At 34.0% G+C, this 18,283-nt stretch overlaps 1 protein-coding gene across 1 annotated transcript in view; it reads right to left on the bottom strand.

Moving 5' to 3' along the window:
- LOC148271272 (uncharacterized) overlaps nucleotides 1-18,276 on the bottom strand; it is a 41,528-nt gene extending 23,252 nt beyond the window's left edge. Inside the window, exons 1-6 of the mRNA XM_088241589.1 lie at nucleotides 18,244-18,276; nucleotides 15,809-15,924; nucleotides 15,541-15,666; nucleotides 12,141-12,258; nucleotides 10,768-10,919; nucleotides 9,780-9,888 (exon numbers count right to left, since the gene is read on the bottom strand). Of these exons, the coding sequence (XP_088097715.1) occupies nucleotides 9,780-9,813 (34 nt within the window). The 5' untranslated portion in view covers nucleotides 9,814-9,888; nucleotides 10,768-10,919; nucleotides 12,141-12,258; ... (1 more) ...; nucleotides 15,809-15,924; nucleotides 18,244-18,276. The remainder of the gene's footprint in view (nucleotides 1-9,779; nucleotides 9,889-10,767; nucleotides 10,920-12,140; nucleotides 12,259-15,540; nucleotides 15,667-15,808; nucleotides 15,925-18,243) is intronic.
- Between the last annotated feature and the right edge of the window lie 7 nt (nucleotides 18,277-18,283).

The raw sequence follows: 18,283 nt of genomic DNA on the forward strand, positions 1-18,283 counted from the left end.
ATCTACAAACTACAATTTAAGTTTTCTGTGTGAAAAATCATCATCATCATTCCCTTTCCGCACCTAACGGTGCATAGGGCCCTGCATTGGTACACCAATCGCAGCGCATCTTGATCATTTTGTTACATAAAGGTAAGATGATCAGTCTTACTCTTCAGATACCAGTCCAGAGACTATGAAATATTATGGTACGAAAACACCCTTTTAAATAAATATTAAATTAAAATTATTATTATTAAAACATAGAATGCGTATAAAATTGTTTTTTAAACATGTTCAATTACAAGTTACCGACAAGGATATTTTTCATACAAAACTACACATTTTCGTACATAAATATCGATTTTACTTTATGCCGTCTCGATATGTACCGATGAAGATAGCGTTCGTAATCGCGGCCCTGGGCCTCGATTATGATGGGAAGATAAAGACGTCATACCTTCACCTTGACGGTATAGTTGAAGATAAATTCCCTATGGCGATTTTAAAGATATACTACCGACCCCTACCTTCAAGGTAGTGGTACAAGGTAGCTTCACCTTTTGGGTAGGTACATCGATATGAAACAAGGGGAAGCGTACATCACGGTACACATATTTACGCTCTAAAATGACATAGCTTCAATATTACATCATAGTTGTAGATAAAATTCTCCCGACCGACTACAAAGATATACTATCGATACCCCCACCATAAAATTTTGATGTAAGTACATCCTACGATGCATGCAAGAAAAGCGATTTGATTATGAATCTTGATAAATCGAAAGTGATTGTTTTTGAAAGGGATGAATATATAACTAAATGTGAGATCAGTGTGAACTGAGATATTCTGAATCAGGTAGAAGAATTTGTGTACTTGGGAAGTATGTTTACTAGGGATGGAAAGACCGAGAAAGATATTGAAAGGAGGGTGAGTGCCGGGAACAGGGTGAACGGTGCACTAAAATCTACTTTGACAAACAAATGATTATCGCAGGAGGCTAAACTAGCAGTTCATAACGGAGTTCTAGTGCCAACTCTAATGTATGAGAGCGAAGTATGGAATTGGAAAAATGATGAAGAAAGTAGGTTGATGCTGTCGAAATGCGATCCCTCAGGCGAATGTGTGGTAAAACAATGTATGATAGGTGCACAAATGTCGAGATCCATGAAGTGTGTAAGGCTGAGACATGCATTATCGACAGAATTAAGAAAGGGGTACTGCGTTGGTTTGGACATGTAGAGCGAATGTACAGCGAAAGAACGGCAAAAAGTATCTACGATGCGAATTTTGATGGATGCAGAAAATGAGGAAGACCGAGAAAGACATGGCACGATCAAGTCTATCAAATACTTGAAGATGGACATGTCAAAAGTAGAAATAATCGGCGTGCGTGCATGAGAAGATGTATGAATGTAGAGGAAGCGAGGTCTGTGTGCCAAGATAGAGTGATATGGCGTTTTATCCTCGCTGCCTACCCCTACGGAGGTACGGCGTGATGGTTTGTTTGTTTACATCGGTTTATACCGACGGTTCTAGAACCCCTCGATACGTTTATCTACGCATTAAAAGTGTCAAAAATTTGTTCCACAGAGCAATTTATCCTTTATTTATGATTTATTAAATTTTTAAATCGTTCCGAGGTTGGCACTTTTTTTCTAAAAAGTCTATTAAAAATATGAGGGAAAATAAGTTAATTTTGAAGTCGAATTGTATTCCGACATAACTGTCAGATTTTGAGAAACGAGCGACTATAGGCAAAAATAATCTCGTTAGGTTCTGTCCTATAGTTAGAAACTTACTACTGTAAAAAATAAATTTAGTTAATATATTTTTTCCATATGTTATACTTACTATCTTTTCGAGGGAACGTATCGAGAGCCGGCTTTGTAATCGCTACGTACTACCTTAGTAGACAAATGCAAACGATCGTTAAGCATCGTGCTTGAATTGGGATTTATTGGAGTTTATAATCGCTTTGAAGTGGGCACTTTCTATCAAAGAAGCCCATTTATATAAATGAGAACTATTTTAAATGTTAATGGCGTAAGGAACGCGGACTAATTTTTAGCGGTCATTCATTGGCTTATTTCGACCATATGATGTCGATAAAGCAAGTAGGTAGAACGAGGTAAAATACAGATAGTACAGAAGTTAAGTATACCGTCTCGATATAAAGAGATGAAGATAGCGTTTGTAATCGCGGCCCTGATCATGTCAAAGCGGACACAACCGAAGGGCATGTTTGACAAGATGTATGAATGTGGAATCCAGGAATGTATGTCAGGATAAACGTGTGTGGCGGTCCATCCTCTCTGCCTACACCTACGGGGAAATGGCGTGATGGTAGTAGCATTTCTCTATGTGTCGGTCTAAAGACAAGTTTCATGAATTTAGCGATCAACCGCTAGGCGTTTTTTAAAATCCTCTTGACAGTTCGTTAGAAAGCAAACGGGAATCCCAAGTGGGTAGAACAAACTTATGTATGTTACGTACAAAATAATGTTATTTTTACGCTTGACATTATACGCGGATTTTTTTAAAGGCCATACTACGAAATCTCAAAGAAACATTTTTTTAAGATGTACTTTTAAAAACATTCCAATGAAATTTTTGGATGTACTTTTAACATGTACTTTTAAAACATTCCAATGAATTTTTTTGATGTACTTTTAACATGTACTTTTAAAACATTCCAATGAATTTTTTCGATGTACTTTTAAGATGTACTCTTAAAAACATTCCAATGAATTTTTCGGAAAATCGCATTTAAAAAATAAAATAAAAAATGGAGATTAAAAACGTATTTGACTAACGCAATGAGGAACTTCAGCCCTACGCGAAATTTATATTTATTATTTTACAACGTAATAATATTCCCTCACTGGGGTGGGGTGGTGTCCCGTGCCGAGGGAAACATTTCACAACAAGTATAATGAAACATGCCTTAAATCAGTTATTTATCATAGTTAACATAATAAGAAAATAAAAACGTAATTAATCTAATTAACCTAATTATCATCGTAAACATAATAAGCAAAATAAACTTAAATAATCATAAAAAAACATAATAAATTCATATGAACTTGTAGACAAAAATTCATAATCAGGAATCAATTTTTTACCTATTTGGCTTGATCCACTCATGGATCCGTGCGCAACCCACCTCCACTATCCATTTCTTAACTCTTAAAAGACTGTGATAAATAATCCCTTTGTGCGCGGTGATGTAACATCGTGTTACCACTAGTAAAAGACGGAAAATTCTAAAGTTCAGACAATGGAAAAAAAAACATGGAGACATACTGTTTAATAATTTATTTTCAATAATTTATGCGAATAAACATATAATTTAGCCCTGTTGTAGCAAAATAAATTAAAAATCACAAATACGCTGCTCATGTTCCGCGCGTGTGTCCCCTATCACTGTCATCAGCCGACAGAAAACTGAATCTGTTTTAGACAACAACGCCGCAGAACAGCGTCTCTGTCTTCCTTGTTACGACTTCTATCTTCGCGCTCTCTCTTGTATAAGGTATCTGTATAGATGTGTTGCTGAATTAGCGGACATTCATTCTTCGCGTAGCAAGGATGAATATTTTTTTCGTATTAACATTTAGCATAGTTATACAAATTTCGCTTTCCAAATCGGGTGTGACAATGTCCATTTGAAGATTACAAAAAATACGAATTCATCGTTTAAAAAATAAGAGATATATCAAGTCTTGTGTCCTATTTCGACTAGTGTGACATCACAGCCACACAAGAGTTAATATCAAGTTTATATTGTGTGTACTTACTAATTGTCCTTATGGACAATGCAAGTAGATTGTACACTTAACCGAGTAGTAGGCCAATCCTCTTTGACCGAAAGTTGTGTTAATTTTAAGTTTTTTTTTTACAATATACATAAGAGGTAATACAGAGTATCCAAAAAATAAAGGATAATTACATACCAACGAAATTCATATTAATAGTAAAAATAGTAAACAAAAAATCCCACAAAGGCATGGCCTGTTCGTGGGTATACAAGAAAATTCTAATGAATTTTTGCTCCTATAATAAATAGACAGTTAAAATATCTTTGTGTAACACAAGGGAAAATAAAATATTATGTAAAAGATTATATGGTATTTTTTTTTATAGTAGGTAATTAAAAACGGAAAAAAATATATTAAAAAAAACATAAAAATATTCCTTATTATTAAAGGGCAACAAAATATATCATAGAAAAAAAGAGTTCATATCTTTAGCTTGAATCCAGGATAGTGCGTGTTTTTCAAAAGAAGGAAAATTTTGAAAGTTTGGAATCAGCGAAATATTATCAGTAAAAAAAGAATTAAAAATTTTTGGGCCTATAAGTTGTTTGGATTAATTGGCTACAAAAAATATTTTCTTGCGCGCGGTAAAAATTAGAGCAATAAATTGTATGTTTCTTGAAAATGTACGAAAAAAATCATAAAAAATGAGAACTGACAGAGAAAAACCTCTGACGTCACACGCGGAGTTATTTCAGAAATACATAACTTTAAAAAATCATAGCGCTGATAATACGATATAAAATTTTTTTTTAAAAAAAGACACTGGACTTCCTCATTTACATTTTTTTTTCATTAATTAGGTCACAAGGATTAAGAGATGTTCCCTTTTATTCCAAACATTTGTTTAGGTAAAATTGGTCAGAAACATAACTGGGTTAGGAGATGTTCTCTGTTATTCCAAACATTTGTTTAGGTAAATTAGGTCAGAAAGGTAACTGGGTTAGGAGATGTTTCCTTTTATTCCAAACCTTTTTTGGGTAAATTAGGTCAGAAAGGTAACTGGGTTAGGAGATGTTTCCTTTTATTCCAAACATTTGTTTAGGTAAATTAGGTCAGAAAGGTAACTGGGTTAGGAGATGTATCCTTTTATTCCAAACATTTGTTTAGGTAAATTAGGTCAGAAAGGTAACTGGGTTAGGAGATGTTTCCTTTTATTCCAAACATTTGTTTAGGTAAATTAGGTCAGAAAGGTAACTGGGTTAGGAGATGTATCCTTTTATTCCAAACATTTGTTTAGGTAAATTAGGTCAGAAAGGTAACTGGGTTAGGAGATGTTTCCTTTTATTCCAAACATTTGTTTAGGTAAATTAGGTCAGAAAGGTAACTGGGTTAGGAGATGTATCCTTTTATTCCAAACATTTGTTTAGGTAAATTAGGTCAGAAAGGTAACTGGGTTAGGAGATGTATCCTTTTATTCCAAACATTTGTTTAGGTAAATTAGGTCAGAATAGAAGATGTTTCCTTTTATTCTAAATATTGACTTACGTAACTTAGGTCACAAGTCACAAGGCGATGTTTATTTTAATCCTATTTATTTATTTATGTAAATTAAGTCACAGGGCAAGAGTTACTCGGTTAGGAGATGTTCTCTTTTATTCTTAATATTTTTTACGTCAAATTAGGTCACAATGCTAGGAACACAATTCATTAATGAGAAGTTCCAGGGTCTTTTTTTAATAATAGCAAAAAATTACTATGTGAGCGATACTTTTTTATGGAAGTCTAAGCATATACAGGGCTTATGACCTGTCATTTGCTGGTTTAGAAGTCCACTTTACACGCTGTTTTACACTCACCATTTTGCAACATTTCCTCAACTCCTTCATCTGGCTGAATTATTTCACACACCATTTTGGTATACGGTGTACATAAGTTTAGAAATATTTTCAGGCGTTGCTTAGTAGGTGAAAAAATTCAACCAGATGAATCTCACCCTCACAAATAAAGGTTTCAGCTTTTTTACTTCACAAAAGTCAACAGATGGAAGAGATGAGGAAATGTGGATGTTTAAAAATAGGCAGAATGGTGAATGTTAAACCGTGTGTAAATGGCCACTTAAACCAGCCAACGACAGGTCATCAGCCCTGTTAATGCCTAGACTTCAGTATTTCCTTCTCAAAAATGTTTTCCCTCCCTCTTTCAATAAATTTAGGAATTAAATGATTTTTGTCAGAAGGTTAAAATGATCTTCCATTTTCACTAACTTAAATATTTTACTAACGATAAAAACTTACTAAATATACTTTTAAAAACAAATACACTGTTCAGACACAGATTTTGAGCTGGTAATCACAAATCAAATCACGTTACAACAAATTTGCTATACTTGATTAGAAAAACATAATCACATGTATATTATTTAAATTAATTTATTATTAACGCACAATAAATTAAAATTTAGTCATTATCATTATAATATTTTGATAACGTAAACACAATAAAATGCGTAATATTTAAATTTATAACAAAGAAATGATTATTTATTAATTTCGGGAACTCAAAATCGTAATAAAACCGGTTTTTCAAAAACATATTTCGCCGGGATACGCCGATGGAGGAATGGCATATTTTTTCAAAGGTCGTTCATTATAATACATTATACATAAAACTAGCTATTACTAAAATATACTGAAATAAATCTAAGTCATTTGACCTTTTTACAAATTCTGTTGTTCTAGAGCAAGAAGGAAAAAGAAATATGACAGAAAATAAAACACTAAACATTACAAGTCCCATAAAACGAGTTAATATATCATATTACAATAGAGATGGAGAACATTTTCTATAAAGGAATATTGATGTCTAGGTATTTATGGGGCTTATGACCTGTCATTGGCTGGTTTAAGTGAACATACTAAGTAACATTCAAAATTCTGCCATTGTAAGAACAACCGTATTTTTTTCATCAATTATACGGTTAATTTTTAAATGTTGTATTAAAGAAAATGTAAGACTAGCAGTTTTATAAAATGTCGGACGAAAAATGTAAGCATACTTAGCGGTTTTAGAAAATGTCGGACGAAAATGAAAGGATACCTAGCGGTTACAAAAAAATTCGGATAAAAATGTAAGTAAACTCAGTGGTTTCTAAAAATGTAAGTATATCTAGCAGATTTAGAAAAAGTCGGACGAAAATGTAAGGATACCTAGCGGTTTCAGAAAATGTCGGATGAAAATGGAAGGGTACCTAGCGGTTTCAGAAAATATCAGACGAAAATGTAAGTATAACACAGTGGTTGCTAAAAATTTAGGATGAAAATGTAAGTATACCTAGCGGTTTCAGAAAATGTCGGACGAAAATGGAAGGATACCTAGCGGTTTCAGAAAATATCGGACGAAATTGTAAGGGTACCTAGCGGTTTCAGAAAATGCCGGACGAAAATGTAAGGATACCTAGCGGTTTAGAAAATGTCGGACGAAAATGTAAGGATACCAGCGGTTTCAAAAAATGTCGGATGAAAATGGAAGGATACCTAGCGGTTTCAGAAAATATCGGATGAAAATTGAAGGAAACCTAGCGGTACCGGAAAATATCGGACGGAAATAGAAGGATACCTAGCGGTTTAAAAAAATGTCGGATGAAAATTGAAGGATACCTAGCGGTTTCAGAAAATGTCGGACGAAAATGTAAGGGTACCTAGCGGTTTCAGAAAATGCCGGACGAAAATGTAAGGATACCTAGCGGTTTAGAAAATGTCGGACGAAAATGTAAGGATACCAGCGGTTTCAAAAAATGTCGGATGAAAATGGAAGGATACCTAGCGGTTTCAGAAAATGTCGGACGAAAATGGAAGGATACCTAGCAATTTTTAGAAAATATCGGATTAAAATGGAAGGATACCTAGCGGTTTCAGAAAATGTCGGACGAAAATGGAAGGATACCTAGCGGTTTCAGAAAATATCGGACGAAAATGTAAGGGTACCTAGCGGTTTCAGAAAATGCCGGACGAAAATGTAAGGATACCTAGCGGTTTAGAAAATGTCGGACGAAAATGTAAGGATACCAGCGGTTTCAAAAAATGTCGGATGAAAATGGAAGGATACCTAGCGGTTTCAGAAAATGTCGGACGAAAATGGAAGGATACCTAGCAATTTTTAAAAATATCGGATTAAAATGGAAGGATACCTAGCGGTTTCAGAAAATGTCGGACGAAAATGGAAGGATACCAGCGGTTTCAAAAAATGTCGGACGAAAATGGAAGGATACCTAGCAATTTTTAGAAAATATCGGATTAAAATGGAAGGATACCTAGCGGTTTCAGAAAATATCGGATGAAAATTGAAGGATACCTAGCGGTATCGGAAAATATCGGACGGAAATAGAAGGATACCTAGCGGTTTAAAAAAATGTCGGATGAAAATTGAAGGATACCTAGCGGTTTCAGAAAATGTCGGACGAAAATGTAAGGGTACCTAGCAGTTTCAGAAAATGTCGGACGAAAATGGAAGGATACCTAGCGGTTTCAGAAAATATCGGACGAAAATGTAAGGATACCTAGCGGTTTCAGAAAATGTCGGACGAAAATGGAAGGATACCTAGCGGTTTCAGAAAATGTCGGACGAAAATGTAAGGGTACCTAGCGGTTTCAGAAAATGCCGGACGAAAATGTAAGGATACCTAGCGGTTTAGAAAATGTCGGACGAAAATGTAAGGATACCAGCGGTTTCAAAAAATGTCGGATGAAAATGGAAGGATACCTAGCGGTTTCAGAAAATGTCGGACGAAAATGGAAGGATACCTAGCAATTTTTAGAAAATATCGGATTAAAATGGAAGGATACCTAGCGGTTTCAGAAAATGTCGGACGAAAATGGAAGGATACCTAGCGGTTTCAGAAAATATCGGACGAAAATGTAAGGGTACCTAGCGGTTTCAGAAAATGCCGGACGAAAATGTAAGGATACCTAGCGGTTTAGAAAATGTCGGACGAAAATGTAAGGATACCAGCGGTTTCAAAAAATGTCGGATGAAAATGGAAGGATACCTAGCGGTTTCAGAAAATGTCGGACGAAAATGGAAGGATACCTAGCAATTTTTAAAAATATCGGATTAAAATGGAAGGATACCTAGCGGTTTCAGAAAATGTCGGACGAAAATGGAAGGATACCAGCGGTTTCAAAAAATGTCGGACGAAAATGGAAGGATACCTAGCAATTTTTAGAAAATATCGGATTAAAATGGAAGGATACCTAGCGGTTTCAGAAAATATCGGATGAAAATTGAAGGATACCTAGCGGTATCGGAAAATATCGGACGGAAATAGAAGGATACCTAGCGGTTTAAAAAAATGTCGGATGAAAATTGAAGGATACCTAGCGGTTTCAGAAAATGTCGGACGAAAATGTAAGGGTACCTAGCAGTTTCAGAAAATGTCGGACGAAAATGGAAGGATACCTAGCGGTTTCAGAAAATATCGGACGAAAATGTAAGGATACCTAGCGGTTTCAGAAAATGTCGGACGAAAATGGAAGGATACCTAGCGGTTTCAGAAAATGTCGGACGAAAATGGAAGGATACCTAGCGGTTTCAGAAAATATCGGATTAAAATGGAAGGATACCTAGCGGTTTCAGAAAATATCGGATGAAAATTGAAGGATACCTAGCGGTATCGGAAAATATCGGACGGAAATAGAAGGATACCTAGCGGTTTAAAAAAATGTCGGATGAAAATTGAAGGATACCTAGCGGTTTCGGAAAACATCGGACGAAAATGTAAGTAAACTCAGTGGTTTTTAAAAATGTAGGATAAAAATATAAGTATACCTAGCGGATTTAGAAAATGTCGGATTAAAATGGAAGGATACCTAGCGGTTTTAGAACATGTAAGTATACTCCGTGGTTTCCAAAAATGTAGGATGAAAATGTAACAATACCTATCAGTTTCAGTTAATGCCGGGCGAAATGTAAGAATCCATAGCAATTTCAGGAAACAAAGTAATGGAAAATTGTTAAATAAAAAATTAATGAAGTACTCACCGCCATTCTTGCAAAAGTCTTTGCAGACGTTCATCTGACAGCGGACGCCCGATCTGTCCGTGGGGCAGTCGCAATATGGCGCTCCCTTCTCGTCAATCCGGCAGAACTCCTGAAGAAAAAACAAATAAATTACCATGTGTTAATATTATTGCTGATATTATTTATTCATTTACAGACGTATTAAGTCCATTTAACAATGGTATATTAATTTCTTTGTAATATACACAGGTACAATAGGGAAATATCACGTACTACGAATACCGATAAGAATATATGAAATGGATTTAGAGTAATTAATTGTATTTTTAAAATCAATATGGATATTCTGGAGAAATGTTTTCATATATAACTTTAAAATATTTTAAATATGTTACTAGAAAAACGCGACATGTTTGGCATTCTATAAAAATTATTGTGATGATGTTCTATAAAAATTAGAATAGTTTGGAACAAAGTTGAAAATGAACATGAATCGTGACGTATTGTGACGTATTAGGGGCGTGGCAAATGCAATGACCGTTTTTGTGGGAATTCATAATTACAAATTAAAAAATATTTTTGATGCTACTAGGTAGCAAAAATTTATTTTTTATACTGTACAGTATTTCATAGATCCTTTTTAGTTTGAAAATGTAAAAAATAAACGTGATATTTCCCTATTACACTGTAGGGCTGGTATTTTTTTTAAAACTGTTAATTTAAAACGGTTATTATTTAAAACAGTTTCACATAAAATTAAACTGTTACTTGTCAAATAAATAAATAAACAGTTATTTTTTTTAAACAGTTGTAACAGCCTCATATAGAAAAATTAGTCAGGATATTAAATGAAACTGTTGAAAACAACTTTCAATTTTTTTTCCAGCCTTTAATAGGTATGTGTAAAAAAAAAAAAAAAACATATCAATTTAACAAGATTAAGAGTACTGGCAATATACAAGATTCCAGACATAAATAAATATTATTTATACAGTAGAATTCAACATACGTTTTTTTCACAGAATCTGTGGCAGACAGACACGTTGCAGAGATGTCCGGTCCAACCGGGCGGGCAGACACAGAAGCGCTCCCCTGCGTTTCCAGCGGTGCAAGTGGCTCCATTCAGGCACGTCACGTTGCCGCACTTCTCGCATTCCTCGCCTAGAGAAAATCACCAACGTTCAGTCATTTGAAATTAATTGCGACATCGAGGAAAAACATTTTTGAGAAATTAATATGGAAGTCTAGGCAGTCTAGGAAGTACAGGGCTTAAGATCTGTCATTGGCTAGTTTGAGTGGTCACTTTACACAATGAGAAACATTCACCATTTTGCCTATGTTTAAAATCCACATTTCCTCAACTCTTCCATCTGTTGACTTTTATGAAGTAAAATCCATAATTAAAATAATATTATTTAGAGTCCCGATACAGACATTTACTGAAAAAATATTCCACAAATCACAACTTATGACACCGAACAATTATACGCTAAAACAATACTCGCTTACAGATTCAAAAACTACTCTAACTCAAATGAAAGACATAACCCCTACAGTACATCACATACAAACAATATAATCACTAGATCCTCAACACAAGGACAACTTAAACGAATACAAACTAATACCACTTTCGAGCAAAGGGATTTTGAGTATTATTCAATTAAAATCTATAACCTGCTTCCACTATCTATTAAAACAATTAGTAGCGAGAAAATATTCAAAAAGGCTATAAAAAAATGGATAGTAAAGCTAGGTAGAAGTAAAATTGATTGTCTCATTCGCTCAAACCAATATTGAATCAACTGCTCCACAAGTGTAAAGCTTATGTTAGGTTAGTTGTTTTTTAATATAAATAATATAGATGTACATAAATTAATTATAAACATAAATACATAGTGTTTAAAGCTGTCTGAATATTTTGTTAATTAATCTCTGTTTATTAAGTCTTCTTTGTTTATTCTCAAATGTAAAAATATTTTAAAAAAAGTATATTGTTAAGTGTCTTCGGCACGGGTAACCCCAGTGAGGTCACATAATTTTTATTATTAATTATAGTTTGTAAGAGAAAAAACATGAATAAATAAAAGAGCTGAAACCTTCATAATGCGGGTGGGATTCATCCGGCTGAATCAATTCACCTACTAGGCAACGCAAACGATTCTTAAATTTTTATGCTTCTTATACCAGTTAGTTTAATCAAAAATGTTTTGAGTATGCCCAAATACAGTCGGTCTACAAACATTTGGACATACTCAAAATATTGTTAGTTATTTTCTCATTAATGCTAAACTCATTATTTGGAGATGTCCTACTAAAGAACTGGAAAATTGATTCGCATATAATTTATAATAATGTTAAGAAAAAATATGAATGAAATACCTGTGTTCGGGTGACGGCATACGCAGCCATTTTTAGTGCACGTGCCGCCATTTTGACATCTGCAGTTTGGTAGGGCTTCGGCACAATGCGGCCCGGTCCAATGCGGCTTACATTGACACTGAGGACAAAGACGAAGAACGTAACAATATTTTGTTAATTGAAATAAATTCACAAATATTGTCAATCATTTGAGCCTCTATTTCAGAGGCCTGTCGGCAGGTATTTATGAAAAATACACCACAATTTTTTTTAATTTAATTATTTACACTCGTTATCAAAATACAATTTTACGTTGACTTTGCCCAGCTAACAAGGGTAGATACCCCGTTCCAAGCTAGGCATTTACATGTCAACATATCATAATAGTTGACAAATTAATAGAAAGCACAGACAAATAAAATATAAACTTATTCGTATACACATTTTGATACATATACATACACACATACACATATATACACACATATATATTTATTTATTTAATTTTTTATTTATTTATTTAATTTTACAATACGCCCAAGGGGCATTTACAAAAAATATACAGGTAAGTACAAACATAGTGAGTAAAAATTTAAAAGATAAACAACGCTTTTTTGTATCCATGTAGAAACAATAAAAAGCATACTGCCATGCAAAATAAAAAGTGAAACTTTACATAGTAAAAAAGAAAAAAAATAATAAATGGGTATAAGAAAAGTAATTGAATTAAAAAGCAAATTGTTAATAACTTGTAAAGAATTTAAACAAAAAAGTAAATACATTTACATATACTTATATAAGTATAAAAAAAATGGTATCATCAAATTATTGTTAAAAAAAAATATTAAAAATTAGTTTACAGTAAATATATATAAGATAATAACATAATATCTGGTACACAAAAATATTTGATACATCGATTTCGGAAAAAGATAATAATAAAGAATAATACACATCAAAAAGTGTCGTGCATAGTTAGTAGCTACGTATGTACTCGTAGTTGCAAACAACTCCGTACTTCTAGTGACTCGATTAGGTATTTTGAAGTTAATGAGATTCAGGAGTTCACAACAATCGAGCTCCGAATTAAAAATTTTAAATAAAAAAATAAACAACATACATATATAGATACACACATATATACACACACACATACATACACCCATGCCCATACACATACATACATTCATAAAAACATAGACAATTTATTTATGCGAAACTTCATGGTTTACTTCATCTATACTTAAACTTACTTAACTTAAAACTATACTTAACTTAAACTTCATCTATAAATATATATTTTTTTAATTATTCCTTATTTTATTTTCGACATCCAGTAAGAATCTCCAATCCGTGGCATGCATCAACTTTTCTGACTCCCTACGACCAATGTCACCCCAGACCAATTGAAGAAAAAAATCTTTCATGTTTTTATTTATTTAAAACTTCAAGTACAAAGAATAAGCAGTTTGGCGGACTTATTGCTAAAAGCAATATCTTCCAGCCGACCAAAAAAACAGACTGGTCAAAAGAAGAGTTGGCCAAAAATTAGTCCCTGGAAGCGTAAGACTGATAATGTGACAAAAATGATCAAGATACGCTGCAATTGGTGTACCGATGCAGTGCCCTATGCACCATTAGGTGCGGAAAGGGAATGAAGAAGATGAAGTGTGTGAAATGGAACCAGAACCCAGGACGAGTGTTTTCGATTCGACGGCTAATTTTGCGGTTACATGAATGTGAAACTATGTACGAGAGATGCACAAATGTCGAGATCCGTACATTATGTAAGGCTGAGATAAGCATCATCCGCAAAATCGAGAAAGGAGCTCTGCGCTGGTTTAGACGTGTAGAGCGAATGGACAGCGAAAGAACGGCTAAGAATATTAACAATGCGAATGTTGATGGATGCAGAAATAGAGGAAGACCGAGAAACACATGGCATGATCAAATCCAACAGATACTTGAAGATGGACATGTCAAAAGTCGGAATAATCGGCGCGCGTGCATGAGAATATGCATGAATGTAGAGGAAGCGAGATATGTATGCGAAGATAGAATGATGTGGCGTTCTATCCTCTCTGCCTACCCTTACGAGGAAACGGTGTGATGGTTTGTTGTTGTTGTTGTTTGTGAATTGCGATATGTCTACACCAAAACGTTACAGCAGCTACCTAGCAGACTAACACTAGAATGTATTGTGTGAAGTTAGCTTCAGTATTTGGGAGCTAGTTTTGTACTAATCACACTACCTAGCAGACTGACACCAGTTAATCTGCTAGGTAGTGTGATTAGTACAAAACTAGCTCCCAAATACTGAAGCTAACTTCACACAATACATTCTAGTTTGTAAAACACCCGCTAGGTGGGGTTATAAGTAAAGCGCTAACTTCCGCACACTGAAGCTAACTTTACATAGTACATTCCAGCTAATAAAACACTCGCTAGGTAACGCTGATCACTACACATTTGTTCAATTGTGCGCTGAAAATTAGCTTGTGGTGATGTGCGTGCCGTGCGCACATTTCCTATTGTATGAAAATTTTGCTGTAAAACATTTCAATAAATGTAAGTAAATATTTTTTATGCCTACTAAGAGTTTGAAAAAAATGTGCCCTTTAATCAATGAACACACAGAGGCACTCCTTACATGTTGGTCCAAGATCCTTCAATCTTCTTACTAAGTAGCTACAAAACATTAAATCACTGTTACAGTTTGAAGTGGGTTTGAGGTCTTGGATTAGCATGGAAGGAACAGATACACATTCTTAAAAAATAATAATTTTTAATTAAAATTAAAAATAAATCATGTTTTCGTAATATCAGCATTATGTTAATTTGGTTTATCTTTTCTTTTTCTTTTCTTTTCATGGTCATGTCTTACCATATTTATATGCTATAAACTTTTTAATAATTAAAAAAGGAATTTTATTTATTTATTTGACACTATATACATATACAATAAATATACATATAAGGGCGGGCATATTGCCTTAAGGCAATTTCTTCCTACCTACCCAAACCGTTCAGTTTGAGAAAATTATAAATACATGGACATATTGAATCTTACAATGTTATACAAAAATTAAAAGCAAAGATTAACAAAAATAAATATATTAAAAAAAAAATTAACACTATACTATGAAGAGGGGAGAGGGGATGGGAAGGAAAGAAAAAGGATAAAGGAACAATTTAAATATTTAGATAGTGGCATTTCAATCTTGACTTAAATGTAAATAAAGAAGGAATGGCCCACGCTCAGACGCTGAAGTCTTTGTGGGCATTTTTTTCCAATTTATGTTATAGCTTAATTTTAAGATGTATTTTTCTAAAGCGTATTTTTGTAATTATATTTCTATGTAAATATGTATGGAAAAAAAAACAAAAAAAAAAAAACCAATAACCGTTCAATGTGGCTTACCGTGTATTCAGGTCCTTTATCGCGGAGTTCGCAGTTGCCGTAGACGCAGGAAAATAGGCAGAGGCCAAATTGGCAAGGCGAGTCGCACTCGGGAGTAGTCGCCGCAGTGTCGCCCACAATGCAGCTCTGGAAAAAAATTATGAAAGAAAGAGATAAATAGAGGTAGGTTCACGTTGACGTGTGTTTGTGATCTGCAGGTGGGTTTCTAAAATTAGGTATGCAAGTGGTTTTGTAAATGCGAAGGGAATTTATTTATTTGAACACTTACACCGGAAGGGCCGGACACGAGTCCATCGGGACAGAGGCAGGTCCACTTGGTGGGGGCAGATGTATGCACGCACAGCGCACTCACGTGGCAGCGATTCTTCTCACATTCATTCACAACTGCGAAAAATAAACAAAAACTTTAGTATGGATAAATCTTAGTACAAGTAATGGATCTATAACTACACACGTGCGTTTCCAGAAATTATCAAGCAGCCAGTGGGCCACATGGCGACGGTATCTACCTACTGTCTACAAAAGCTTCTCTTCGGACATATATCTCCCTTTCTTAACCATGGAATTGAAACAGTGTTTTATTTATTTAGTTTTTTATTGCTTACTTCTTGGCATGAACACTTGACAAACTTACTACTATGCTCTATTTTTTGTAATTTTATTAATATAATTTTAATTTTGATGGAATTACACTCGTCCATGCACTTTGTGGCTGCACGATGATTGGTTATCTAGCTTTCATATATCAACTTTAAAATACCTAAATTTTGTAAATGGGGTCTAGAATTCCAATCGCCTATGCGCTTAGTAGCTGCAAGACGTGTTGTAATCTTACTTCTTTTTATTATTCATATTATTTTATTTTTTTAAGTATCATTAATACACTAAATTTATTTGTCAATTTTTAAAATGTGTAAATGGGGGCAAAATTTCTAACTGTCTATGCGCTCTGTAGCTGCAAGACGTCTTGTAATCTAGCTCCTATCTGTTATAATTTTTGATTGACCTTAATTGAAAATGAGGAACTAGAAATCCAACCGTCCATGTGCTCTGTAGCTGCAAGACGTACTGGGATATTTATTAATTGTACAGCGCCCTTGAGGTGATTTTCACAAAAATGGCGCTATATAAATTATCCAACTATATATATAACACGTTCGCGAACACTTTTCTCTCGTAGGATCCACTCAAACGGATACATCGCTGCTTAAATTAACCCTCCCTTCCCGGTGATGTGTGGCTAGTACACATTGCGTCTAATAACTATAATATCTTTATAAAAATAATAAATATTGGGTTTAGATTTTCAGTATTCCTCCAATACACATTTACGTATCGACTGAAATAATTTGTTATTAAATAATAAGTACTTATTAGGCACAAAAAAAGCATTTTATCGGAAATCGGGGATAAATTACAAATATCATCAAAATTATACTCTCAGTCAGTCACGCAGTCCAGTACTATGTAGCTACTCAGTAGCTCTCGGAAGTTGGCGCGCGTGCACGTTTCGCCCGAGTCGTTAGCGATACTCAATGGTTTTTTCATGTTTTCAGCAGTTAGATTTGAAATATTATCATGTTTGAATTAAATAATGGTTAATTAAAGCCATTCCCTATAAATATTTCATTTTTCCCTTTTTAAATCTCTTATTTTATTAATGTGTAGTGACTACACAGTACCGTAACTCGAGGGTGTTTTTAGGAGAGTAAGGGAAAGGTTAAAAAGGGCCACAAATCAAATTGGACTATTTTTAGTAGAGCCAATCTGTTTAGTATAAAACGGCATTTATCGATATTATTCTTGGCCGATTACCTTTCTTTCCCATCCTTCTCTTAACCCATCCTTATGGTATCTACCTTAAATCAAGATAGAAGAAATTCAAAATTAGAACATTTGGATTTGGAACAAAACAAACAACATTTTTGACACATTACATGTTTGTGGATTCGTCGCACGTCGTAAAAGTTATCATAAATCGTTGCATAATTCAAAATGAATTTCATTATCCAGTGTCCAAAATTGAAGAACACCATTATACGTATCATAGGTAGGTCCATATCCGTGTTCCTTTCCTTTCTTCAAATATTTCCAACCTTTTACAAAACTGAATGAAATTCGTTTTTTCGCTACAGTCTGCTTTTCGTTAACACAATCAAAGTTTTTAACATTTTTTTTAAATAATTTAATTTTGAATATCATTTATAATATCATTAGATGCGTTTTATAAAGCTGTATCTATTTAATAACGGCGTTTTGTGCGAACTATCACCCATAAAGCTTTAAAGTTAGCCACCAAAACATAAAATGCCAAAAGCCTTTTTGTGCGATTTGGGTCATTTATAATTAAAAATCCATGAGAGTCTTTTAGAAAAATATGATTGATTGATTGAATCTCATTTTTGCAACAACACAAAACTTCGGGGTTTTCGATTTGTGGTCTTTTTGAATTTAAGCAGTGACATCATAACTTTCGTATTTTTTTTTAATCGTAGGTAATGGTTTGAAGAACATCCTATTTGACAAACATACTGGGACACTTTTGTTACTGATGAGAGCATTATAAATTTTTAGCGCATTTACGGTAAAATGACATTGTGCAAAAGAACTTTTAGGCTTAGGTATCCATAGTCTTTTTTCTAGCTCGTTGAATTTCATGCGATAGTTTACGAAGCTGCCCATATGTTTACAAGAGTTACTCACAGTACTGCTCCTGGACGTTTTCCTGTATGATGGCCATGCA

This window comes from Micrasema longulum, unplaced genomic scaffold (assembly GCF_059751315.1).
Source record: "Micrasema longulum isolate JH-2025_06_02 unplaced genomic scaffold, ASM5975131v1 h1tg002980l, whole genome shotgun sequence".
In the NCBI taxonomy this organism is placed as follows: domain Eukaryota; kingdom Metazoa; phylum Arthropoda; class Insecta; order Trichoptera; family Brachycentridae; genus Micrasema; species Micrasema longulum.